General features: G+C 37.9%; 1 protein-coding gene across 2 annotated transcripts in view; it reads right to left on the reverse strand.

Annotated features, from left to right (window-relative positions):
- CDK15 (cyclin dependent kinase 15) overlaps positions 1–27,502 on the reverse strand; it is an 83,532-nt gene that overhangs the window by 33,611 nt on the left and 22,419 nt on the right. For both annotated transcript variants that reach the window (XM_054586207.1, XM_054586206.1), the window contains exons 7-9: positions 21,441–21,564; positions 19,758–19,878; positions 8,816–8,909 (exon numbers count right to left, since the gene is read on the reverse strand). In XM_054586207.1, coding sequence (XP_054442182.1) covers positions 8,816–8,909; positions 19,758–19,878; positions 21,441–21,564 — 339 coding nt within the window. The remainder of the gene's footprint in view (positions 1–8,815; positions 8,910–19,757; positions 19,879–21,440; positions 21,565–27,502) is intronic.

Raw genomic sequence — 27,502 nt, forward strand, 5'->3', positions numbered from 1 at the left:
CTTGGAATATGGTATTCGGTTTTTAACTGGTAGATAGTAATAGTAACAATATCACTGAAGAAGATCACATTTATACTCTGGATTACTACATTGAAGCTCTGGTTTTGAATTAATAGGAAAATAGAAGTCTTTTTGGAGTACAATGTCAACACATTTCAGATTCTGGATGGTGCTGTTTTTCTGCACTCTCTTAAGGGTATCACCTTACCATTCTTTTAAGATAATCATAAAAGCTTAATGTCAGTTATATCTGGGAGCTAGAATAACATTGATTTTATTTATTGATTTTAGAGAGAGAGGAAGGGAGAGAGAGAAAGGTCAATCAGTTGTCTCCTGTACACTCCCCAGCCATGAACCTGAAACCAAGGTATGTGTCCTGACTGGGAATTGAACCACAACCTCTTGGTATATGGAACAATGCTCTGACCAATTGAGCCATCAGCTAGGGCTAGAATAATGTCTTTTTAAAAATAAGATATTAGTTAAATACTAGCAGCTTTTATTACACCACTACAATATAATTCTAAGAAAGAGTTTCTTAGTCAGTTCTTGTAGAAAGAGTCTAGAGAACCCATTTGCAAAATAGCAGTCCAAGTGTTACAGCGGGAAGTCACCTGGCCAAGAACTGACTGATACTAATCAATGAGGAATACAAAATCTTAATACCAACCTGCTTGTTGACTAGGACTCTGGCTGAAAAGTATATTTTGTGGTGCTTGTTAAGCTTATCCTCAAACAAAGACACTGAAGTGCTACTTTCCCTCATATAATAATAATTTAAAAAATCATGCCACACAGTAAAATCTTTCTTTGATCCATTCCCTAAACAAACTGAAAAGCTACTGAGAGGATTATAGATCTTTTCCTGTCAACCACACTGAGGAACACTAAGAATCCTAGAATCCATTTTGAAAAACCAACTAGACTAATTCTTCTTTTGTAGAAGAGGGCCAGAAGACGGGTAGCTAATTCCCCTTTTTTAACCTACCATCTAATGGATTTGCACAGATGTGCATGTAAACAAGTGGGTGTGACTTACATGTAACCATACATCTCCTGTGGACTTACAAAGTACAATGCAAAGAAAACAAAGATGACAAAGAGAAGAAAGCAATAGGAGAAATAAATAATGACCACATCCATATTTTCCTAAGGTACAAGTTACCAGAAGTTGTTGGTTATTTTGCTTATGTTTAATTAAATCAACAAAATGGATACCAAAGAGTTTTAAATATTATGCTAAAAGCTTTTAAGTTTGAGATTTTAAAAGTTCAAACAAAATTCAATATCCTTTATTTGGAAATTTGATGCTGAGTTTCTATTTGAAAGTTATTGAATTCATTTTCCCTTTACAAAATTACTAAATCTCTACCTCACTGTCTGGGAAACTGAAAACCAAAAATTGTTGATTTATGCCCTCCCTAAAGGCTCTTAAAAAGGCAGCTAGTGAGTGCTCTATCTGAAAACACAGTGGGCTGCAGAAGCTGTTTTCTGCCTTTGTTGGAATGGAAACTGAAGGCATTTTGATTAATGGATTCAAGGTCTGCATAGTTTGTTTTATTCTGATTTTAGAACCACAGCTTGGATTATTTTCTAAAAAACACGTATTGAAAGAATTAGATTTCAGAAAGCAGTGACAGCTATTCATATGTGAATGTGTGTGTGCGCGCGCACACACACACACACACACATTTCAGAAAGAAGGTAAAATAAAAATTCAGGACTTCTCGTTATGTGTGTATTCTTAAGAGTGAGATCTCAGGATAAATGTAGAGGAAAGTTGTGTTTAGAGGTGGGGAGATTTAGAATGGACATGTTGCTTTCAAAGAAGCCATTCCTACACCCAATATCATAGACTAGAAATAGATCTCCTATTTTTATGTGTGTAGACCATGGTTAGTAAAACACAAAATCAGGAACTATTTGTAATATTTAAATTTCTAACCTGCTTGAGATGTAGTAGTATTAAAGACAAGCTGCTGCTGAGTGTGGTGACTTTCCACTTTGTCCTTAGAGTGTGGAACTACAGTTATGGTAACAAAACCGTGGTCCTCCTTTGATAGGACCAAGGAAGAAATGAGATGTAATTAATCTGACCTCCTGGTGACCATAAAGTATGGCTAAGCAATATGGAACTATATCCTTGATCAGTACAGATCAAAAATCAACAATGAGCTATGCAAGTTGACAGACTTGAGAAAAAAAGCTACCTAGGGGAGAAGGGGAATCACAGAAACAGAGAAGAATATTATGATTTTAAATGATGGGAGCTACAGTATTTTCTTTACATTTTGTTCAAAGAAGTCACAACTTCATGGAGTCAGAAAACCAAATACAGGTAGTCCCTGACTTCCTATGGTTTGACTTATGATATTTTCAGTTTACAATGGGTTTCTCAGGATGTAACCTGTCAAAAGTTGAGGAGCATCTGTAACATTTAAGACACTGGAAGCCCATGGAGGTTGGTTATGTGAATTGTTCTTCCCTCATAACTTGAAATTAGAGTTAGAATTCATGTCTTCTGACTGCAGGCCAGTGTTATTTCTAATATGTTTACTTGCTTTAAATTTGTAATGAATTGTCATAAGTGTCAAAATAAAGTCCCTTTGATTGATTGCAGTGTGATAAAGACAACGTAGAAATGAACATGGCTCTCTGGTCAGGAACTATTAGGCTAATTTGTTAAGACATGTTTGTTTTTGCTGCATTGCTCATGTTTTGGTACTATATGTTCTGATTCAAGTTCAAATTCTTTCACTTAATGAATTATCTAAAACATCTTCAGATGGCCAGTGTCAGTCAGCAAGGCCAGTCCTGGAAATTTGAACCAATAACTAGAGAGGCACCAGGTTCTGGGAAATGTCTAGCCCATTCTTTCTGTTCTATGGTTTCAAAGTGCTGTACTAAATGCTTCTAAAAACATGATTATTTAAAGATAGTATGTAATATAAAAAATCAGTTTATACACAGCTTTCAAATGTCCTAATAATATAACTTATTTCAATATTATAATTTATACTAATATCTACATATACATCCTTTCACATATACATACAATTAGTGTTTGTTTCACATATATTTACTTCATTCTTCACTCCACCTAGATAGAACAACACTTGAAAGTACAGATGATTCATTTTTCTTATCCTTCCCGTTTTAAAAAAAGAAATGCTTTGTTGATTATGCTATTACAGATGTCCCAGTTTTTAACCCTTTGTCCCTCTCCACCCAGTACCACCATTCCCTCCAGCAATCGCCCTTTCTTAGTTCACATCCCTGGGTCATGCATATAACTTCTTTGGCTTCTCCATTTCCTATACTATTCTTAACATGCCCCTGCCTATTTTGTACCTATCCACTTATGCTTCTTATCCCAGCACCTTTTTCCCCATTTTCCCCCTTCCCCCTCCCAACTGATAAGCCTCCAAATGATCTCCATATCTATGACTCTGTTCCTGTTCTGGTTGTTTGCTTAGTTTGTTTTTTAGATCCAGTAGATAGCTGTGAATTTGTTGCCATTTAATTGTTCATAGTTTTGATCTTCTTTTTCTTAAATAAGTCTATTTAACATTTCATATAATAATGGCTTGGTGATGATGAACTCCTTTAGCTTTATCTTGTCTGGGAAGCATTTTATCTGCCCTTCCATTCTAAATGATAGCTTTGCTGGATAGAGTAATCTAGGTTGTAGGTCCCTGATTTTCATCACTTTGAATACTTCTTGCCAGTGCATTCTAGCCTGCAAAGTTTCTTTTGAGAAATCAGCTGACAATCTTATGGGAACTCCCTTGTAGGTAACAAACTGCTTGCCTCTTGATGCTTTTAAGATTCTTTTTTTATCTTTATCTTTAACCTTTGGCATTTTAATTATGATGTGTCTTGGTGTGGTCCTCTTTGGGTCCAGCTTGTTTGGGAGTCTCTGTGCTTCCTGGGCTTCTCTGTCTACTTCCTTCAGCAAATTAGGGGGATTTTCTTTCATTATTTTTTCAAATAAGCTCTCAATTTCATGCTCTTTCTTTTCTCCTTCTGGCATCCTTATGATTCAGATTTTGGTATGTTTGGAGATGTCCCAGAGGTTCTTAAACTATCTTCATTTTTAAAATTCTTTTTACCCTTGCTGTTCTGATTGAATGCGTTTTTCTTCCTTATGTTCCAAATCGTTGAACTGATTCTCAGCTTCATCTTCTCCACTAGTGGTTCCTTGTAGACTTTTCTTTATTTCACTTAATGTAAGCTTTATTTCCTCCTGGGTCTTTTTTATGCTATTGCTGTACTCGATGAGTTCTTTAAGTATTTTGATAATCCGTGTTTTGAACTCTGCACCTGATAGATTGGTAATCTCTGTTTCATTTAGAGTTTTTTTTTTTTTCAGAAGTTTTGTTCTGTTCTTTCATTTGGGCCATATTTCTTTGCCTCCTCAATTTGGCAGCCTCCTGGCCTTTGTTTCTGTATATTTGGTAGAGCGGCTTTGACTCTTTATCTTAGTAATGTGGGCTATTATAGAAAAGCCACATGTAAGTTGTATGGGACAGAACCTTAGGTAATCACTAGCATGGGGCAACCTGCTTCAACACTTTGTGGCTCTGTGTGGGTGGAGGGCTGGGAGAGCAGACAATATCACTGCTTGAGATTTGTCTGGGAGGAGGTTGTCTCCTGGCACTCAGACTGTTTCCTGTCACTTCACTTTCTCTCTGTATGTGACTGGTACTCTTCCAGCTATTTTCCTGGTGCTGAATCCAAGAGGGGGTAGTCTGCGTAAGTCCTAAGTCCCTTTAGGCCCTTTAGGAGGAGTCTCCTGAAAATCCAGCAGTTTCTTCCCGTGCCCCAACCCCCACTGGTTTTTACAGCCAGAATTTATAGGGATTGATCTTCCTGACTCTGGACCACTGGGCTGTGTGGTCTGGCCTGATGCTGGGATCACTCACTCTCGAAGTATCCCTCCCAATATTTATCCACCACAAATGAATGTGAGACCACCTTTTTGCCTTCTCTCTGTGCCATGCTGAGTCTCCACACCTCTCTGCCTGTCTCTGTGTCTCCACCCCTTCTACCCATCTGGATGAATGTGGCTTCTTTAAATCCTTGGTTGTTGGACTTCCATACAGCTTGATTTTCTGACAGTTCTGAGTGATATGTTTTTTGTGCTCTACTTGTAATTTTTTTCTGTAGTCATGCAAGGAGGCAAAGCGTGTTTATCTATACCTCCATCTTCAACAGAAGGCCTTATTCTTCCCTTTTTTCCATGCTTTGTAACTTCTTACAAGACATCATAGAGTATTTTACATGGTGAGTGACCAAAAAGTATTTTTTTCCTGATTAAATGACTAGGAAATACTCTTCAAATGTGTAAAGGTCATTGCAGGGTCAGGTTTAGGCCATGCTAATTGCGCTTCCTCTGTTGTGGACAAGAAGTAATACAACTTGGAAGAACAATTAGGTGACATATCAGAAAATGGTTTTTAGCACTTAGGTTATTGAAACATCTCTACAATAATAATTTATATGAGAGAGAAAGGCAGCAGATACTTATTGAGCCCTTTTGGCACATGGAACTTGTTATGCATTTGATCTTATGGAATTTTGACAGCAAAGTTAGAAAGTCATTATCACTAGCTCCATTTAACAAATAAGAAAACTGAAGCTCAGACATACTATATAACTTGCCCACGTTTGTTTAGCTATAAAGAGGCTAGAATTCAAACCCAGTTCTTATGACTTTAAAGCTATTATTACATGAAGCTGTCTCCAGTTCAGATGATGTTGTGGCAACCAATGATGCTGGTTGAAGATAAACAGCATTTTTCTGTTTTGCAGATGAGTAGAGAAAAAAATATTTTGGTTTGAAAAATGTTTTCTTAGTTTGTGAATGCTTCCCAATTTTTCCTATGGTGCCCTGTAATAACCCACATGTTTCCAAGAGAAATTTTTAATAGCAGTAATTAATCTCTATAAAATGTCTTAATTTCTCAAAACACATTTTATTTTAGCCAGAAGACAATGTCTTCTGGGTTTTGAATTGATAGCACTAGACTGATTTGCATAGAATTTCTTCATAGAGGTAAACCAATGACCTTCCATACACTGGCAACTAACTTTTTTCCCCATTTCCCAATGTTCTCTAAGGAGTTTTTCTCACCTTTATGTGTGTATAAATGGGGGTACTGGGTGGAGGGGAACAAGGGAGATAAATTGGGACAACTGTAATAGCATAATCAATAAAATATATTAAAAAAAGATAAATTCTATTTTAAAAAATAAATTAATTAAGAACTCCATAGTGGGAATGCAATTTGAAAATAAAAATTTCATATCATTTCTGGATAGGCAAACACTGAGACTACTAAATCAAAATTGTAAAGAGAAGACAAGTTTCCTCACCTGCACACAAAAAACCCAGTGCAGCAGTATTTTCCAAGATACCTGCACTGGGGACCGATAGAAAGAATGCTCCAGATGTCTGCTTGAAGTAGCAAACTTCAAAGGGAGCAAGATGACAAGTGATAAAAAACCAAACAAACTGAGTTTAAAGCACTTTGACAATGCTACAAAATGGATGAACCTTGAAAATACTATGCTAAGTGAAATAAGGCAGACACAGGACAAATACTAAATGATTCCACTGATATGAGCTACTTAGAATAGGCATATTCATAGTGATAAAAAGAAGATAAGAGGTTACCAGAGGCAGGGGAGTTATTGTTTAATGGGTATAAAGTTTCTGTTTGGGACGGTGAGAAAGTTTTGGAAATGAATTGTGGTGATGGTTATACAACAATGTGAAAGTATTTAATGCCTATGACCTGTACACTAAAAGTGGCTAGAAAGGCAATTTTATGTATATTTTATAATTTTAAAAAATTGCCAAAAAAGAGAACTATATAGATGATTAACATGGCATATAAGCTACAAAGGAAATGAAAAATGTCATGGTGTAAATGAGGTAGGGGTAAACAATGAATAAAGAAATGGAACCAAGGGAAATGAAAGAAAAAATAAACAAATGGGACTACATCAAACTAACAACTTTTTGCACAGCAAAGGAAACCGTCATCAAAATGAGAAGACAACCTACTAAACAGGAGAAAATATTCTCCAATGATACGTCAGTAAGGGGTTAATATCCAAAATTTATAAAGAGCTCATACAACTCAAAAAACTAATCTATCCAATTTAAAAATAGGCAAAGGACCTGAATAGATACTTCTCCAAAGAGGACACATAGGTGGCCAATAAACATATGAAAAGATGCTCAACATCACCAATCATTAGAAAAATGCAAATTAAAACCACAATGAGATATTCCCTCATACCTGTCAGAATAGCTATCATCAATAAATCAACCAATGAGCACTGGAAGGAATGAGGGAAAAGGAAATCTTGTGCAAGGTTTGTGGGAATACAGACTGGTAAAGCTGCTGTGGAAAACAGTATGGAGGTTCCACAAAAAACTAAAAAATGAAACTGCCCTATGACCCAGTGATTCCATTTCTAGGTATATATCCAAAGAAACCCAAAACACGCACTTAAGAGAACATATGCACCCTTATGTTCATTGCAGTGTTATTTACAATAGCCATGATATGGAAGCAGCCCAAATGCCCATCAACAGATGAATGAATAAAAAGTGGTGGTACAGATATGCAATGGAATATCACTCAGCCATAAAGAAGAATAAAGATCCCACCATTTGTGACAGCATGGATGGACCTAGAGGATATTATGCTAAGTGACATACATTAGTCAGAGAAAGACAAATACTATATTATTTCACTTATATGTGGAGTCTAAAGAACAAAATAAACAAGCAAATAAAATTGAAACAGACTGATAGTTGCCAGAGCAGAGAGGATGGAAGAAGTGGGTGAAAAAAATAAAAGAATTAAGTACAAACTGATAGTTACAAAATAGTCATGAGGATGTCAACTACTGCATACGGAATATAGTCAATAATATTATAATAACTATATATGGTGCCAGGTGGATGCTGGAAATATCAGGGGAACACTTTGTAAAGTATATGATTGTCACCCTGGCTGGTGTGGCTCAGTGAATTGTGTGCCTGCCTATGAACCAAGAGCTTGCTGGTTCAATTCCCAGTCAGGGCACATGCCTGGGTTGCCGGCCAGGTCCCCAGTTGAGGGCATGTGTGAGGCAACCAATCAAAAATACATCGATGTTTTTCTCCCTCTTTTTCTCCCTCCCTTCCCTCCTCTCTAAAAATAAATAAATAAAATCTTTAAGTGATTGTCTAACCATTACGCTATACACCTGAAACTAATACAAAATAGCATGGAATGTGAACTGTAGGTGAAAAATAAAATTAAAAAAAAAAACTGGAACCACACACAAAAGCACCCTGACATCTTAGGAATTTGGTGTTAGAGGAGCATAATAAATACTGTATTTCTCTCACACTCACATGGCAAAGTCTTTGTTTTTATTGGAGTTCTATGACTATTTACTTCCTTGTCTTCAGTTGACAAAGATCCAGGGCCGAACATATAGTAGAATTAGAGTGGGGGTGGCAAGACAGAAATGTGTTTAAGAAGTAATGGCAGAAATTGCCCAGGAGACTGAGACAATAATAATAGGGAGCAGGTGGATTCATGGAATGCTACAGGACAACAGGGGGTTTCCTGACCACTCGTTCCCAAGGTGCTTATTCTACCTGTGGCAAATACTGCAGTCTCCACAACCTTAACACAGAGCTTAATATCTCAAAGCAGATGGACAGCATCATTTGTCTCAAAGGCAAATTTGATTTAAAGTTTGAAATGCAGGTATTTCGTCTTCTTAAGAGGAATTCTTCTCTTACCTCCCAGATCTTCTCCAGCTGTTCAAAGACATTGGAAACGCCAGGAAACAAAGGTTGACCCTGGAACATTTCAATAAAGATGCAGCCTGCACCCCTAGCAAAAGAAATAAGAGTCAACCTGACACTTTCAAAGAAACCATACCTGGAAAACTGAATTACTAGCATTTCTCCTCCCAAGAAATATTTTGGGGACAGTTAAATAGAGGCCACATGCTATAAAAAGTCTCAGGCAAAAAAAAAAAAAAAAATCCTTTTGTTAACCAAAAATAAAAACAGCCTGCAGCTTTTTGTTAAAATGGAATGCAACCAGCATTTAAGAATACAGTATAGATAGCAAACATTTTAGCTCATTCAAGCTCATTAACTATCCACTTTATGGGAGGAGGGGAAAGTATTAAACCTACAAACTGAATACTCTCTTTCACTGTATCTTAAGATGCCATCATTGTAAGAGGCACCATTATTGTATGTACTATTCAGAAACAAAAAAACCTGCAGGTAAAACTATGACATGCTCAGAATGTTTCTTTATTCTTATTGAAAGGGCTGCTATACATTTAATTAGACAGATTATTTTATCATTTGTCATACTTGTATGTGCAAAAACCGGAACAGTAAATGAAAGAAATTGGCTTAGGTGCTCCTGAAACTTTTTCATGTTCAGCATTTGACTCAGACTCTTTGATGTCTGTGTTTATCCACGATATCACCCTCTATATCAGGAGTTTGATGACACAGCATGTCTTAAAATAATCCATTAAAGACCGAAGAGCCATGGGTGTTGGGCTCCTAAGCTGACCTTGCAATTACCCAGAGTTAGCCTACTTTTGACTCCTGTTTAAAGAATGTTGCTAAACATGTCTGATTTACCCCCTTTCCATAATTGTTTGGTTCCTAGGATTTAAAAAAAAGAAGAAGAAAAAGAAAAAAAAAAGCTGTTCTGTTTGCAAGACTCTTCCAAGTCACTGAGACATTCTGCAAGTTTTGATGCTGGCACGTTTGATGTTCACACACTGGCAACGTTAACCACAGTCTAAAGTGCAGCTTGGTCGATAGGTATTGTAAGACGCTACTGGTTGTAAATTGCATCCTGATTTAAGATGCAACGAGAAGGGGCATCTTAAAATATATAAAGTAGTGTGACATATGTTTCCTTTCCTATGTAGTCCAATAAGAGGGTAATTCTTGAGAGATCAAAAGAAGTAAGATTTATTTTGGTAATAATGCGCATTTTTATTCTTGTAAGTCTTTTGAGTGATAAAAATGGTTCAGGTGACAGATTACAGAGATTATCCCCATGGTCCAAAACTTTGACTCCAAATTTCTTTCACTAACACATAAATTTGCAGACTCTTTTAACCATGTTGACATTTTTGTGTGGCATGATAAAGAAGGATATATAAGCAGAAAATTTTATTATAAATCATCACATTATTAAAAATTCATATTAAATATGGTCTTTTAATATTATACATATGTATTTAACCCAGATGATAAATTTTTACTTTTTCCATCTGACTTTAAACACATGCTATTTAATTTACTTTAAATCAATTGTGTAGGAGAAAGCAGATATCTTGATAAAAAAGTTCAAGAATAATTTTTATCTTGTGTCTGGTTCGGGGACAGAATATATATATATATATATATATAAAATGGAAATTAAACTGTATTTTATTCTATCTAAAGAGACAAAAGCTGTTTTCATAAGGTAATATTTGGTTTGCATTTAAAATAATCAACTGGCTTATTCATATATATATATATATATATATATATATATATATATATATATATTCAGTCTGAGTTTTGCAGGCAGATTTCCCCTGCTCTAACAACAGGTTGTTTTTATCCCCAATTTTTAAAAAGCCAATTTGTATATAATTGCCACCATATTTACTTTTTACTGATTTTCATGTACAGGAGACATCTTGATATGTGATCCAAGAATTTTGATCAGACAAATGTAACTTAAGAATCTGGGGAGGAGTATCTTGAGGTAAATTTTTAGAATTATTGTCATTTTAAACCTTCTCATGAGCTTGTCTTTAAATATTCTTTTTGCTTCTTGTCTTTAAGGCAACAGATATAAAATGTATAAATTAAACAATATATGGAGAAGAATAAAAGTAATAAAAAAGTGTCAAATGGTTAAAAATCATCCTGGTTGCTGGCAATGGTCAACTGTAAGATATGCCAACTGAGAAGCTGAGCTGGTGAGCACCATCGAACGGTCTCTGCCTACCGCCCCACATAGTTTCTTTGTATGTACCTCAAAAGTCTCAAACCATTTCACTTTGAAGTTAAAAAATATATACTTTAAAAAATATATATATATTTTTATTGACTTTATAAATTTCATGTTGTTTTTATATTTTTTAATTTGTTTCTTAAACAAGTTATGAGGCTATCATCCGTTTTGCCTACCCCAGACTAGCCTTAAACAAACATTTTAAATATTCTGAACATTGAAGTCCTAATAGTGAACCAGCTCCTATTTCCTTTTATTCCCGTTTTGTTCTTAAGTCTTTATTCCTATGGCTCTTCTTATCCTACATATATTTAGGCTTCTGAGAGGATTTCTGCTCTGTGGAGATACCCTTGAGGCAGCCCATGTAGTTGAAGGGGAACTTCACACACAAGGGGAAAAAAAGACCCGATGGCCTCAAACAGTGAATCCTTCCATAAAGGAGAGATGCACTGGGCCGTTCTACTGCTCCAACTGGGGTTCTTCAGTTAGGTTAGAGGAAACAGCTTACATGTTTTCTGCTTTTCCTGGCTCTCTTCCTAACCTTTTCCCTATTCTGAGCATGAACAAATTCTCCCACAAGAGAGAAAAGAAAGATTCCTCAAATTTCTTAGGCAGTCTCTGGGGAAATAAACCATCTCAGGAGTTTCGGGTTTTTGGAGGTACAAGGAGCATATATGAAAATGTTTTTGGGGGAAGTGAATCGGTATTTCATTTTTCATGGTTGTAATTAATTCAGAACAGCAGAATGCTGTATGTGGCAGTGACATGACGTTTCCACTTGCTTTTCCCTGGGCCACTCTTTATATTTGGAAACTTGAAGGGAGAAATATTCATAACTTCCTGTGGTCCTAAAACCAGCAGCTGCTTGAAGTCAATTTTGGATAGAGGACTTGGGGTAGCAAAATAAATCCTTCTTTAAAATCTCAGTTACCACAATATGGATGAACTTTGAAAACATTACGGTAAATGAAATAAATTAGATATGGAAGGACAAATATTGTATGATTCCACTTACGTGAAGTACTTAGTCAAATTCGTAGAGACCTAAAGTAGACTGGTGGTTACCAGGGGCTGAGGCGAGGGAGTAATAGGCAGTATTGGTTAACGGGTACAGTTTCAGTTTGGAATGATAAGTTCTGGACATGGGTAGTGGTGATGGTTGAACAATAATGTGAATGTAATCAATGCCACTGAACTGTACATTTAAAACAGTAAATTTTATGTTATAAATCTTAATGCAATGTAAAAAAAGTAAAAACAAAAATAAAACAGTATGACCACGCTAAAACTTTATGAGTTTTTCTCACTGAAATTGCTGATGGAATCTTTTAAAGTTTGAAAAGGGAGCAGAGAGAGAAGAAAAGATGCTGGGGGACTAGAGAGCATTGGTTGTGAGTGCTGGGAAAAACCAATAAACCCTACTTGTTCATTTTCCAAAATCTAACCATTTGCTCAGGGCCTCCCACTGACCCTGCCACCGCTAGGGATCATTGTGAGTAAGAGGCTCTTGCACTTCAGGTACAATTAGTTTCTTTAAGACAAAGGCTCTAATGCTGACCACCATCATTTACCTCCTTAAATGCACTCAGTTTGAACCTTATGGAGTTGTATGGCCTAGCAGAATAGGACTTTTTCCCTTTTCTTCCTCTGTCAATTTGAAATCTCCCTGCTCACTTCTCCTCTCATCACTGTGAAAAGGGAGAAAAATGGGTGAGCGGTATCCCAAAGTAAACACCCAATGTCTAACGATTATGTAGAGAGTGAACAAATACAGTAAACTCAATGGAAGATGCCTGTTGCTCTATTTCTACATTACTTTTTAAGTGTTACTGGGCAAACAGCAATGATAGTGAAATGAATAAGAGTAATGACAATTATTGAAATTTAAAATTGAATTTTATTTTGTGTCATTATTTATGATTAAATTAATGAAACACTTATCAATGAATAATATAGATCCTTCTAGTTGCAGTAACAAGATAAGGGATACATAGTTTAGGAGAGTCTTACAGAACTGGACTGGTGACCCAGTCAGAGGGCAAGAAAACACGCCCAGAATGCAGCACACAAAGTTCAGGAGATGGAAAATATGGAAGAGAGGATAAGAGACAGATGCAATCTAGAAACCTTTCATTGGAGCCCAGAAAGTGAGAAGGGAATGAAGCAACATTCAAAAAGCAAACAACTGATGAAAAACACAGGTTCATAATTGGAAGAAGCACAAATATATACCAAGCAGGGTAAGTAAAAAGAAATCCACATTACACAACTTACATTGGAAATTGTATAATAACGAAAGCAAAATAAAACATCTGAAGAAAATGAGAGATAACTTGCAAAAGAAAGACAATAAGGCTAAAAGCGCCCTGGCTGGTGTGGCTCAGTGGATTTTTTTTGAGCACTGGCCTGTGAACAAAAGAGTTGCAGGTTTGATTCCCAGTCAGGGCACATGCCTGGGTTGCAGGCCAAGTCCCCAGTAGTGGGTGTGCAAGAAGCAACCACACATTGACGTTTCTCTCCCTCTCTTTCTCCCTCCCTTCTCCTCTCTCTAAAAATAAATAAAATCAATTTTAAAAAAGGCTAAAAGCAAATTTTGCTGCAATTAGGCTAAAAGCAAATTTACAACAGCAACAATGGAAGACAAAACAGTGAAACGCTATCTTCAAAGCTCTGAAAGTAAATAACTGTCGATATAGAATTATATCCCCAGCAAGACTACCTTTCCTTTCTACAATGAGAGTTTACCTTAAGAAAAACAAAAACAGAAACGGAGTTAGCCACCAACAATTTCAACACCTTTCATTAAATTAAACAGATAAAAATGATATAAAGATTTGAATAACACAATTAACAACCTTGAATTTTGGAACATATATAAAAGCCTGAACCCAACACAATTCGGGAATAAACATCCTTCTTGAGCACACATCAAATAATTGCAAACAATGACCATGTACTGGGCCAGTGCTTCTTTTACCATCTTGGGTGAAACACAAGCTTTTTTCTCAATTTTTTACTAACTTCTAATTTTTAAAATAATTTTAAGCTTAATATTGCAAGAATAATATGCTTCAAACAGATTCACCAATTGCCAACATTTTACTGCTTTCATTTCACCATTTTCTCTCTCTCTCTCTCTCTCTCTCTCTCTCTCTGTCTCTGTCTCTCTCTCCATCCATCCATCCATTTACCTCTGTTTTTTCTGGAGCAGTGGAGAGTAAGTTGCAGATACCATGTCTCTTCACCCCTAAAGACTTTTATGTGGATTTTCTAAGAACAAAAGCACTCTCTTACATAACAAACTGCAATTATCAAAATCAGAAAATTTAACATTGATCCCATACCCCTATCTATTCCACAAACCATATTTAATTTTCACCTTTTGTCCCAGTAGTGTTCTTTAGCTCAGTTTCCCCCAAGGTCCAATCTAGGACCATACGTTATGTGTAGCTGGCTCGTCTCTTTAGTCCCCTTTAATCTGAAACAGTTTCCCTGCCTTTGCCTTTTAAAACCTTGACCTTGTAGGGGAACAGAAAATGCCACCCCAAAATATGCCACTCTGACATAAGGATTATATTGTGTTAAAAGCAATTGAGAAAAAGCAAACACAGGATGAGCTCTCTGCCTTCCCCTGTCCTCCTGAAAGCAGGGCATACATTCCTCCTTGTGCAGATGCCCCCTCATCGTCCAGCCCATTAACCAGCAGGGAGCACAACATTATGACCAGAGACAGAGATGGCACCAAGAAAAATCTACATTGAAAAACCTTGCTAAATAACCCCTATTTACTAGTAGGGTCCCCCATATATTTACCTTTCCACATTTTATGGCCCCTGGAAAGTCCAGACACCCTTTCCCTTTGTCTTGAGACTGCTTTACAATGTACTGTCTTTTGGCAGAATGGTATGAAAGCCTCCAAGCCTAGCTGCTTCTTCAGGATGTTTCTTTTCTTTTTAGGAAGCCGTCTCCTCCATGCCACATAATACTTTTAACATCAAATCTAATCTGTGTGCCTTTCTCCTGTTAATCTGTTTTTCATCAGTTTACTTTGCAGGTTCACCCACTAAACCTAAAGGATATGAAAGATTTTTCCTCCCCTTCTCCTCTTAAAGAGTCCAGGCCAGTGGTTATGTTGTAGAATGTTGATCAAACTGAGTTTATCTGGTTTTCTTCTGGTTTCATCCTGGTTATGCTAGTCATTCATTCGTTCATTCATTCATTTGCAGGAAAACCTGCATGATAATATATTTTTCTCAGTGCATCATATCACAAGGTATAGAATGTCAGTCAGTCTCATTATTGATAATATAATCTCTAATTACTTGGTTAAGGTGGCATCTGCCACATTTCTCTACTGCATGGTTACTATTTTTTCCTTTGTAATTAATATGCACTTTGAGGGGAGGTACTTTGATGCTACGTAAATATCTCATTCCTCATCAAACTTTTCCTTTAGTTTGGCATTGATGATGCTTGTTTGGACCAGTTACTATTATAATATTACAAATAGTGATTTTCTAACTCCATCATTTCTTCTCTAGTTATTAGCTGGCATTTACTGAAAGGAAGAGCTTCCTTTCTTACCTATCTACCATCTGGCTATCTTTAATATACACTTACATATTTTTTACCCCCAATGGGTTATAATCCATTACTGTAATGATTTACATTGATGCTTAAATTCCACCAGCTCTGGCTACTGAGAATCTCCTCAAGCTGCTTCTCATGTCATTTGGACACATTTCCATCATTTTTTGATCACTTTATAAAAAAATTTTCCCACCCGATGAGATGTTCCTGATCTATCTTGTACTTTCTTCTACCCTAGCCTTAGAATTGACCATTTCTTCAAAAAATTCTAGTTCTTTTTAGTAGAGAATGGTATCAAGAAATTAAGATCTGAGTGGCAGACCAACACATATGTAATATACATTAATAAAGTTCTTTATTAAAAAATGTGCCTAGCAGAATCAAATGTAAATCTCCCTGAGAGAACCCACTTTATTCAAGGTCTCTAATAAATCCCACAAATGAAATTCCAAGGAAAACTAGCATATCACTCTCAAAAACAACTAAACACTCATGGAAAAAAAGATACCATATGCAAGAAACCAAAGAAACAATAAACAAAAGAAACAGATTTACAACAATCTTTGCTTTAGTTATATAAGGTCTTAGAAAATTATAAAACTTTACTAAAAGACATTAAAGAACTAAACAGAGGAAGAGATATCCCATGTTTTCTTAAAGATTTTTTAAAATTTATTTTTAGAGTGAGGGGAAAGGAAAGCCAAAGAGAGGGAGAGAAACATCTATCAGTTGCTTCTGCCTTTCATTCACACCATAACCAGGGACTGAACCCAGAACTTGGAAATTGCACAGCGACCTTTCACTTGGTGGGATGATGCCCTACCAACTGAGCCATACCAGTCAGGGCAAGAGATATACCATGTTTAAAAGTTGGAAGGCAATATTACAAAGGTGTTAATGATTCTCATAGTGTTCTATGATTCGAATGAAATTCCAATGAAAATCTCACTAGGATTTTTCATGAAACTTGAAACATTGAATCTAAAATTTATATGAAAAATCAAAGGGGAAAAATAGCCAAGACACTTTAGAAAAAGAATAAGTGGAGAAACTTGTCTTACCAAATATAGAGCTATAGAAATGAATACAGTGGGACATTGGTACAGGGACAGATAAATTGACCCCAGTGGGGAAGAACAGAGAGCACAGAAGCAGACCAATGCTTTTACAGATATAAGATATACAAGAGATTTTGCCTAGCAGATAGCTGAAGAAATTGGGATCAGACGATTGGTTAGATATACAAAACTCAATTTCCATGTATTAAAGAGTTAAAGTGAGAGGGGGAAATGTTACGACTTATAAAAGAATGCACAGGACAGTATCATTCTGACCTCGGGAAGGGAAGCATTTTATAAACAAAAATTGAAAGGGCTAACCATAAAAGATTGTTATAATCAGCAATATTAAAATTAAAAACTCCTGTTAATAAAGACAATGTAAAGATGTGGAAACATAAGCCATGTACTGGGGAGACTTACTTGCAATACACATAACTGATAAAAGATTAGTATCCAGAATAGAAGAACTCCTATAAATCAATAAAGAAAGAATGGGAAGGAAAGGAGGAGAGAAAGGGAGAGCGAGACAGTCAGAGACAGGGAGACCAAAAGAAAATAAATAAAAGACAAACAGGTATTTCACAGAAGAGAAAAAACAAATGGCAAATAATCCACAAAAAGATGTCCAACTTCATTAGTAATTAGCAAATTTAGATCAAACATCATGCTATTCTACCCACTTGATTAGCAAAAATTAAGAAATCCGTTATTATAAAGTTGGTGCAGATGTGGATAAGCAACTATAACCCATAACACTATTGGTGTATAAATTATTACAGACACTTTTGGAAAACAATTTGGCACTATTTTATGAAGTTAGACATTCACATACTCTGTAACACAGCAAATCTCTTCCTAAGTAAGTACCCTGGAGAAATCCTTAAATGTAAATATCAAGTATACTCACAATAGCAAGAGCAGATGAGACAATAAACTAAATGAAATGTTCATCAACAGGAAATAAAGTGTAACTACACAGATCAACATGAATGAATCTTAGAAATATATTGAGTAAAAAAAAAGAAAAGAAAGTCACAGAAGACTAAAACCAATATATAATACCATTTTTATAAAAACTCAAAAGCAGGTGAAACAACCTCTTTTAGAACCCATTTAAAAATGTAAAAATATTATCTTTAAAAAGGGCAAGGGAATAATGCAAGAGAAAAAACTCAGAACAGAAGCCCTTCTTGTGGGAGGAAGGTTGATGGGGAAGGGACACAGTGGGTGTGCCCGTATCATGCTCTAGTTGTTCCATTGGGTAGAGGGTTCATGGTGCTCACTTTGTTATGCTTCCCAATCAACATCACGTTCCTCAGTCTTCACACTGGTGACATTTGGGACAGAATAAATCTATGTTGTAGGGGGTGCTGTCCTGTGTACTGTAGAATGTTTGTTTAGCAGCATCCCTGACCTCTGCCCACTAGGTACCAGTAGTACCACCCACCCAGCTGTAACAATATAAAATGTCTCCAGACATTACCAAACATTCCTGAGGAGCAAAATTGACCCTTGTTGAGAAACACTTATGTAAATATATTTTATATGCATTTTTTAATGTTTTAAATGTTCCATAATAAAACAAAGTTTAAAAGTGATAAGTAAAAGTTTCACTCTGTCTGCGAAGCACTAGAAAGGGATCATTAAGGGCTAAGAAAGCCAGAGCCCATCGAAGGCCTTTCAGTGTCAGGAGGGCTTTGATTAGCAGACGATACTTGCAGAAATGTCACCGGGTATTTGAAAATCAATGACTCCAGATACACTGGAGGAAAGTTTCTGCCACCTTTCTCAGTTGTTTAAGAAATCCAAAGCTTAGTTTAGCCTCTTAAGACACTGTTTAATTTCTTTAATCCATTATTGGTTAAAAAAAAACAACAAAAAACCAGGGCCCTCTATATATGACCTTTTAAGTCTTGAAAGAAGTCCATGGATTTTGTTACCTTTGAGGAGGCGGCTAAGACTGCATTCACCACACATTTAACTGTGGTCCCCAAAGGACTGGGATATTTCAGGAATAATGTCTAGATAACATAGCACTGCTGCTCTAGGAATGGGGAGTGCCTGAGATCCCACACTTATCACTGCAGCCCATTAATCCAAGAGCCTCCCCAACAACGTGGTTCTACTTGACAGCATCTATCTGGTTCTTATACTTGTAGTGCAATCCCATTTAGCCCCTCATGGGAGAATTTGTTACCCTCATTTTAAAAAACGGAGAAACATTCCTGGTTAGAGTGGCTCAGTGGATTGAATACCGGCCTGCACACTGAAAGGCTGTCGGTTTGATTCCCAGTCAGGGAATATGCCTGGGTTGCAAGCCAGGTCCTTAGTTGGGGTGGGGGAGGGGCGGGGGGAGGGGCGCAGGGGAGATTGTGGGAGAGCCAACTGATTGATGTAACTCTTGCACATTGCTGCTTTTTTTCCCTCTTTTCCTCCCTCCCTTCCCCTATTTCTAAAAAAAAAAAAAAAAAGTAAATAAATAAAATCGTTCCAAATGAAGGAACATAGATACAAAGAGGATACATGAGTTTTTCAAGATAACATAATCCAGAGAAATTGACTAGGAGTAGAACTGGCATGAAAATAAGGTCTCCTGATTCTTGGTCTTTATGCTTTTTCACCAGACTCTGAACTGTATCGGGGCATGTGTGATCATGCATGCACTGACGAGTGAGTATGTATGTGTGTGTTTGTGTGCATATCTGTGATTTGGGAGTGTATGTGTGTTTCTCTAAGGACAAGGAGAAAAGACTAAAGATTGGAGAAAAGAGCCAGGAGGTGAGGCATGATAAAAAGGTACAGGATTCAGAACATGCCTTGGGCAAGACCTCTCTGAGTCTCAGTTTCTTTCACTGTAAAAACTTGCAGAATGATTTGAAAAAAAATCACATGAGCTATGTATTTGAAAGCACTTTATGTTTCTGTAGACAAATGTGATTGTCATTAGAATTATTATTAAAAATGTAATACAGATTATAAAGTAACCCTCAAGGGCAGGATGACTCACATTTTCTTCATTTATTTTGGCACTAGCTCTTACCACATGTCCAGCTCGGAGGAATATTCAGTGGCTCCCAGCAAGGCATCAGGAGGGCGGTACCAGAGGGTCACAACTTCTGAAGAGTATGTCTGACTGGGAATGGACTTGGCCCGAGCAAGACCTGACCAAAGAGGAGAAGCATAGGCTCATTGTTCTGGGATTTCCTGGAGAACTACAGTGATACATTCTACCAAGGAGGGTATAACTGGCTGAGTGAACAATATTTTAACACTAATATACAAACTCTGGGTGCCTTTAATAAAGCTACTCTGCTCTCTTGGTCCTTGTGTACTTTATCAAGTGAATTTCTCAAATTATAGCCTACTTTGCAGCTAGATGTAGCCTCCCTGACTAAATTTTTGCTTATGTGGTATGAACAAAAGTGATGTGTGAACTTCCAGATCACGCACTTAATGGAGGGGGTAAGTGTTCCTTCCTTTTCTCCCTCCTCCAGGTTGTCATGAGAAGGAGGTGGGAGTCATCTTGAAATATGCAGCTGAGGCAACACCCTAGGGATGGGGGGACCTCCTTCCAAGTTCTGACTGCTTAAGTCAGATGGTATGTGAGAAGAAGCTTGGCTTCTAGCACATTTACAGCTCTGTGATTTTGGGTCTCTGTAACAGCAACAGAACTCAGTTCATACTAACATGGCCACCCTCCGCTTTTGCAATGCAGAATCCCCAGTTAGACAAAGGGCGGGCATTGCTAAACCAAATTAGTTAGTTTGGTAGGACTTCAGATGAGTCAGTTTCAAAGTGCTTCTCTCCACAATGAGAGTACTTTGCCAGTCAGCTACTGATCTCACAGAATCACATGATCTATAGCTGGAAAAATATTCAACAGATGAGTCACTGTTGTGGAGAGTTGATAAATAAATATCTGTTAAATGCTTACTTATCCAGATGAAAGCTACTATCTCAGAATAAGGTACTGCAGCTAGAGCACAACTGTTTGACGTCTGCCAAACAGAGAAGAGTGGTTCCTCAGCTCACACGGAATCAGCTTCTCAACAAATATTCATTGAGTACTTGCTATGGTGCCAGGCACTAGGGATACAATGATAAACAAAAATGGACCCAGGTTGGCATCATAATGCCTATAGTCTAGTGGAGGGGTCAAATTGTCACACAGGTGTGTGCGCGTGTGTGTGATTATAAACTGTGGTAAGTGCTAAAATGGAAAGATACAGTTAACGCTCAAGAGAACTCTGCATCACTTTGATGGAAATAAAAGCCTCACAGTCACACCTATATAGCTACAGCATTGAGCAGGAACAAGTGTCCTGGGACCTTCATGGCAGAACGAGTCTGTCTGACAATCTGGAGCTTTATTCAGTCATCCTGTGATATCCTCCATCTACTCTGACGGAGTTTGTATATCCACCTAGATTTACAGAGACTTACCAAGTACAGTTCACTCCTACAGATGTCTCTATATCAAAAATGGCAGTGGCTATTAGGGGCACAAAAGTTTTAGGGTCTGATTAGACTGGAGTTTGATAGAATCCTAAAAAGCTCCTTGTTTCTTGCCTCACACTTCCTCTATGGTAGTTTGATATCCTCTAAAGCATCATGCTCTACGGGCCTCGACTTTTCAAAGGCCAGACCTTGTCAATGCTTTAAACATGTGTACACAAAAGCATCATTGTTCACAGCCCAGAAAAAGACTCGTGGGGCAGCTTACCAAAGTCAGCCAGTTTGAGCTCTCCCAGGTGACTGATGAGTAAGTTCTGAGGTTTCAGGTCCCTGTGAAGAACGTGTTGGTGGTGGATATACGCCAGGCCCCGCAAAAGTTGAAACATGAAAAGCTGGAAGGAATGAACACCTTATCTAAACAGATTTGAGCCACTATGTGGATTTCTCCTCTAAATGAAAAACACTCATCTGTAAGAATATAGTAAAAGTGTCTCTTGAGAGACAGAGAGAGGGAAAAATTTATATTTAGAGGGAAAAGAAAGGACAAGGAAAGTCAAATAAGTAGCCCATGTCCTAAACAAAGGGATTCTGGCCTTCCCTGACATCTCATTTCTTTGATATTGAGGGAATTAACTTTCCTTAAAAAACCTGAAGTAAAACTTTAAAGTTTCCTTTGGAACACTAGTTATTGATTTAGATGTGAGAGATTTAATTTTTTTCCCCACTGATGAACTTGGCATATGAGATCAAAGTTGACCTGGAAATGATATACTAAGGTTTACAACTGCTTCAGTTTTCCAGGCTCTCTGATATGAAACCCTTTTAAAAACACAACACAAGGAGACCAAACTGGAAAATAGACCCTTAGATGGTAAAAGGAAATAAAGGAACCATTATCTTTTTAAACCTATTTTTAAAGTCTTAGGTTCAAAGTTGAAAATAAGGGAAATAAATATAAATTAAGAGGGAAGAGAGACCAAAAGGAATTAGGCCCCTCCAAAAAAAAATTGAGAAGAGGACAAGGAGTAAATAGTAGGGAGAAGAAAGAAGATGGGGGAAACAGCAGGAAAAATATACCCTGGGCCCAAATTCTAAAATGTTGCATGTTATTATGAAGCACAGAAACCAGACATTTTTAGGTTCCATCATTATAGAAGTTTAAAGTTTAAAAAAAAGAATGCTTAGTTTTCCAAGTGTCTTTTGCTATTTTCCAGTGCCACTGGCAATTGAGAATTCAAACATCAACATTAGTGTTTACAAAGACCTATGCCAACTGAGAACATGTTCTGACAGTTTAGCAAAGAAAGGGCCAGCCCCAGCATTCCTTGGGACACAGGTAAAATAGCAGACACAGAGCTGTGTGGATAAATCCCCTTTTTCCATCACATCTTGGAAACCAGGAACTTCAGAGATGCTCGGACCTGTACTGATCTAACAATGGCTTGTTGACGTTGTAGGTGAGGTAATGAGCAGCGTGGTCTGACTGAAGCGGAGCTGGGGAGTTCACCCACCATCGCATAGCTGGGGCCGTGGAGGTTTCATGGAGGTCCCACATCAGTTTCACAAGTCATTTAAGAGTGCTGAAAATTTCTTGAGACTTCTCCTTCAAATGTTCACTGGTTCTATGAATCTTCCCAAGGCTTTATCTTCTTGGTGCTTCAAACACACACACTGTTTACTTTTCCATTCATCCAACCATGACGCTACCAAAGTACAAAATTCTTGTGTCATCATTTAAACCTTCCAATTGGTTATAATGTTCATGGAAAAGACAATATAAAAAAACAACTGAAATTTCAGGTGAAAGATAAGATGCCATAGAATATGTTTTTCAATGGGAAAGTACTAAGGACAGATGAGATGGAGGCAGGTGAGGAATAGAAGGCAAAACACGATCAGCAAGAGAGAGACAGAAGAAGGAAGAAAGGGAAAATAGTATTTATTGAATGCCTACCACGTTTTATAATTCTCTAAACAACTCTTTGAGGAAGATGTGCTTGTCCTCAATTTATGGATTGAAAAAAAAAGGAAACTTTACAAATATGTCTAGAAAAAAGCCGGGGCCAGGTGTCAAATCCAGACCTGCTTGACTGCACTACACCATCCTGAGAAGCCGGAGAAAAGACAAAAATTAGAACATGACAGGCAAAGACGGAGTTGGCTGACTGAGTCAGAAACCGAGCTCCTCAGTGGGCCAGGCTGAAATGCCTTTCATGTCCCAAGGATGGCCTGTTCTCACTAATTAGTCACACCCGCCTCCCACCTTCTTGTTCTCAGTCTCTTTCCTCCTGGCTCCACAGATGTCTGTCCGCAAGCATCTGTAAACGGTAAGCACTGTGGTGTTACGGTATGGTATTTCACAGCCACACTTCTCACTGCAGTGTGTGCTGACTAAGCTCACCACCCACTCACTCTTTAATCCTTTACAACCTGGATTCTTCCTTCAACAGTGCCAAAGCTTCACTGAAAATATGACCCAATTTGACGGTGTTTGTTTTGCTTTTTTTTTTTCAGTCAACATCAAGCCAGATATGTGGGTGACTCTTTCCAGAGAGGCATCCCATACGCCAGGGGTTAGTTCTGTTTCCAACACTATAAGACTCTTGGGAGCAAAATGTAATGCCTTTGGGCTACTGCCATTTGGGCTGGAATCCCTTAAAAACACAATCACTTCAGTCAGCCAACTCCTGCAGGGAAGCCTGAGTCCTTCCACTCACCAGGAAGCCCTGGGCTTGTTAAATCCAACACGGGCAAACTTCACTATGATTCCCATCATGTCTTCTGTGGTCACTACTCAAAAAATAAACCTCTCTGACTATTCATTTTCCTCCCATAAGCTCATCTCTATATTGCTCTGTGCTTCCTTTTATTTAATCTAGTATCCAGGGTTCCTTCTGCATCCAAACTTTTTCATTGTTCACTGTTCACTCCTCCATCCTGGTTTTAAAACTCTCTACAAAAAAAGGAAACTTTAAAAATGTGTCTAGAAAAAAGGCAGGGCCAGGTGTCAAATCCAGACCTGCAACTCAACAGCTGATGAATTTTCTTCTAGCTCCTTTCCTCAATGGGACCTTGATTTCACTGCTTTCCTATAGCATCCTCAAATGGATGTTAGTTTTCCTACAGCTGACTCATACATTTGATCACGGGGAGGTGGGGTCAGCAGTCTCCTGATGCCTCCATACCACTTCAAAACCATTGCTTCTCCACCCTTAAGTAAAACCCCCTATTGCTTAGACTTTCTTGCCATCCAGCTACAACTTCCTCTACTCCTCTTTTCACTCTTATCGACACAACTCCCCACCACTCTCCATCATTCACTCAAGACTTGGGCACCTGGATCACAGCTGTTACTTCCTTGACATTGGTGGCCAGGTGAACAAATTAAGCTGACTTCGTCGGCTCCAGTGATCTGCTTCTCCAATCAACTTCAGCCCCCTCACTCCATGATAACACAGCGGGTCTTGCTATCATATGCATCATATGCAACTGTTTTGATCAGTCATTCATAATGTTTTGGGTTTTTTTTTTTTTGCCAAGGTCACCAAAGCCTTTTGCTATGGAAATCCAATGGATATCTCTCATTCTTTCTCTTTGCAGGATCTGACATTGTTGACCATGTCTTCCTTCCTAAAGCTCTCTCCCCTTGGTACTACAACCCTTTAATTCTTCTCCTAATTCTCTTACTGCTCTTTTTATGTGTTCCTCTTCCTCCACTTCCTCTACTGATCTGTAATATATTGAAATTCCTTAGGGCGCCTTCTTCTCTTATCATTCCACATACTCTCTATTAGCCATCTTATCCACTCAATTAACAACTGTAGTCTGAAGATTCCAAAACCTTTATCTCCAACACAGATTCTTTCTTGAACTCTAGACCCATGTAGTCTGACCATTCCATAATTACCTCAAACTCAGAATGTCTAAAACTTACCTCACTGTTTCTCTCTGAAATCCACTTTCTCCTCTCTTTCTCTCTCTCAATGAGTAGCGCCATTATCCATCTAAACACGTAAAGCTAGAAAAATTATTGCTGACTCTTTTGTCTGTTGTTCATCTTAGCTAAGTAATCGATTGCATATATGTCCACTTTCCTCCACCATCACCTCACATCTGCATCACTGTTGTCCGATTAGCCTCAGTGTCAAGGCTGGAACCTAACAGACAACAGCATTTAGGGAATGACTAGAGGAAATGGGAGGATGGAGTGGGAGTAGGAAAAAAAACAAGGGGACTATGATATTTCCCAAAAATGTATTGCCCCTTCCCCGACTATTCACTGCAGAGTCATCAGAGAGAGCTTTACAAAAAGAAAATTTGAAGTTATCACTTCCTTGCTTAAAATCATTTAATGGCTCCTCAAATTGAGTAACATGACATAGCCGGGCCCTTCATGCTCTGACTCCTACTTCCCCCTCAAGCCTCATCTCTAACCATACCCAATTCTGCTAATTCCAAACTTCCAGATTTACTGAATTATCATCAGTTCTTGGACTATACCTAGCCTTCTCTGTCATCTCAGCTTTTTCACTGCTGCCTCTACTATGGGGAACTCATCCCTACTCACATCAGCTTTGATTGGATAACGTCTTCCTTTCTGTCTCCCTATACCCATAATACATCCTTCTATTTATTCATGTTTTCCTCACACATCTACATAGTCGTTGTAGTCAAGTATAATTTTCAACTGTATCCTTGGTGTTTGTGACACTCTCAACCATACCCTCCTTAGAATTGTCTCTTCCCTTGACTTCCATGAAAATGCATTTTTCTGGATCCTCTGCATTCTTAAAAGCTATTTCCCTTGGTCCCTTGCTGTCCTATTCCTCTTCTCAGGTCCTAAAGACAAAAGTTCCATCATCAGTATTTCCCTTTGTGGATTTGTTCTTTTGGTTATCCACTCTCTTGTCTCTACCTAAAAACTCCTTGTGCCAGTTACCCTCAAATCTACATCTCCAGCTCATATGCCCCTCCTGAGCACCGATCTCCTCTTCCGTGGCCTGCCAGTCATTTCCCTATGAGTTCACTCTTCTAAAACAGGACTCCTCCCCTTCTCCAAACCAACTTCTTCTATTTCTATTAATAGAACTATAATTTTCCTGGTCAATCAAACTCAAAATCAGTCATGTTTGGCCCCACCCTGTCCCTCCTCATGTCCAGTTCGTCACCATGTCCTGGATGAACTAACTCTCCACTGTTTCCGTTTTTCATATTCCTTTCCATTCTTACCTTTACTACCATAACTTAGGTCTTTTTACTTCTTACCTAGGTCCTTGATACTCAAAGTTTGGTCCTCAACCAGCAGCATCTATCACCTGGAATCATGTTAGGAGCAGAAGCTCAGGCCCCACCCTATCCTTACTGAACCAGATCCCCAGGTAGTTCTGCTCATTGAAGTTTGAGAGGCACTGGGCTAGACCACATCAATGAACTCCCAACTGGAATCCCTGACTCCAGTTCTCCCTCTTTAATCCATCCCACAGACCACAATTACATAAATTTCCTTCTGATCACGTCATTCTCTCTCAACTCAAACCCTTTTAATGAGTCTAATGTCTAAGGAATAAAGTCCACATCTTAGAAAGTGAGGTTCTCAGCCACCGACCCAATCTTTCCCCCAGACTCCTGTATCCCCTTTCACTAATATAGTCTTTTAATATATGTCAGGTCCACAGGGCCAGAGGTGCAATGTGGTGGCAGTGGAAAAGCATCCTAACCAAGAATCACATTTAGCAATAGCAAAAGCTGGTTCTATAACCTCGAGCAAAATGTGTTCCCTTCCAAACTTTAGACTGCAGTTCTGCAAAACAAGAAAGTTACATCAACCCATTGTTTTTAAAGACTTTTTTTCCCCTGCAACCACAGTAAGAAATACACAGGTACCCAGCATTCACATCCATACGTTTAAGTACAGTTTCAGTTGGAACAAAAGGTTGCAAAAATATTTTTTATCCTCTTCTCACCCATGCTACTTCATTGCTTAAACTGTTGGTTGCTAGTCACCATATTGATTTAATAACACACGAATGGGTCACAACCTGAAGACTGAAAAGCAGTGTTTGTCCCTTAACCTTAACAATCCATAACTCTGGGGTCCTCTTCCTTTAATTTGTCCTCTATTTCCCTGCTCTATACCTTTGGTGAAAATAATTCTTCTTCCTGTAACATCTTCCCCTGTTTCAGCCTCTTAAAATGCAATGTATTTTTTAAGTCCTGGCTTAATGAAACCTCTTAAAATGAGAAAATATATTTTACTTCTTTACATGTCTACAATACCAAGTCTTATTTCTTACTTGGAATTATTCAATGTCCTGTAATGGTATTGGTGTA

This window comes from Pteronotus mesoamericanus, unplaced genomic scaffold, assembly GCF_021234165.1.
Source record: "Pteronotus mesoamericanus isolate MK-2021 breed Mesoamerican mustached bat unplaced genomic scaffold, CSHL_Meso_final contig_90, whole genome shotgun sequence".
Classification (NCBI taxonomy): Eukaryota; Metazoa; Chordata; class Mammalia; order Chiroptera; family Mormoopidae; genus Pteronotus; species Pteronotus mesoamericanus.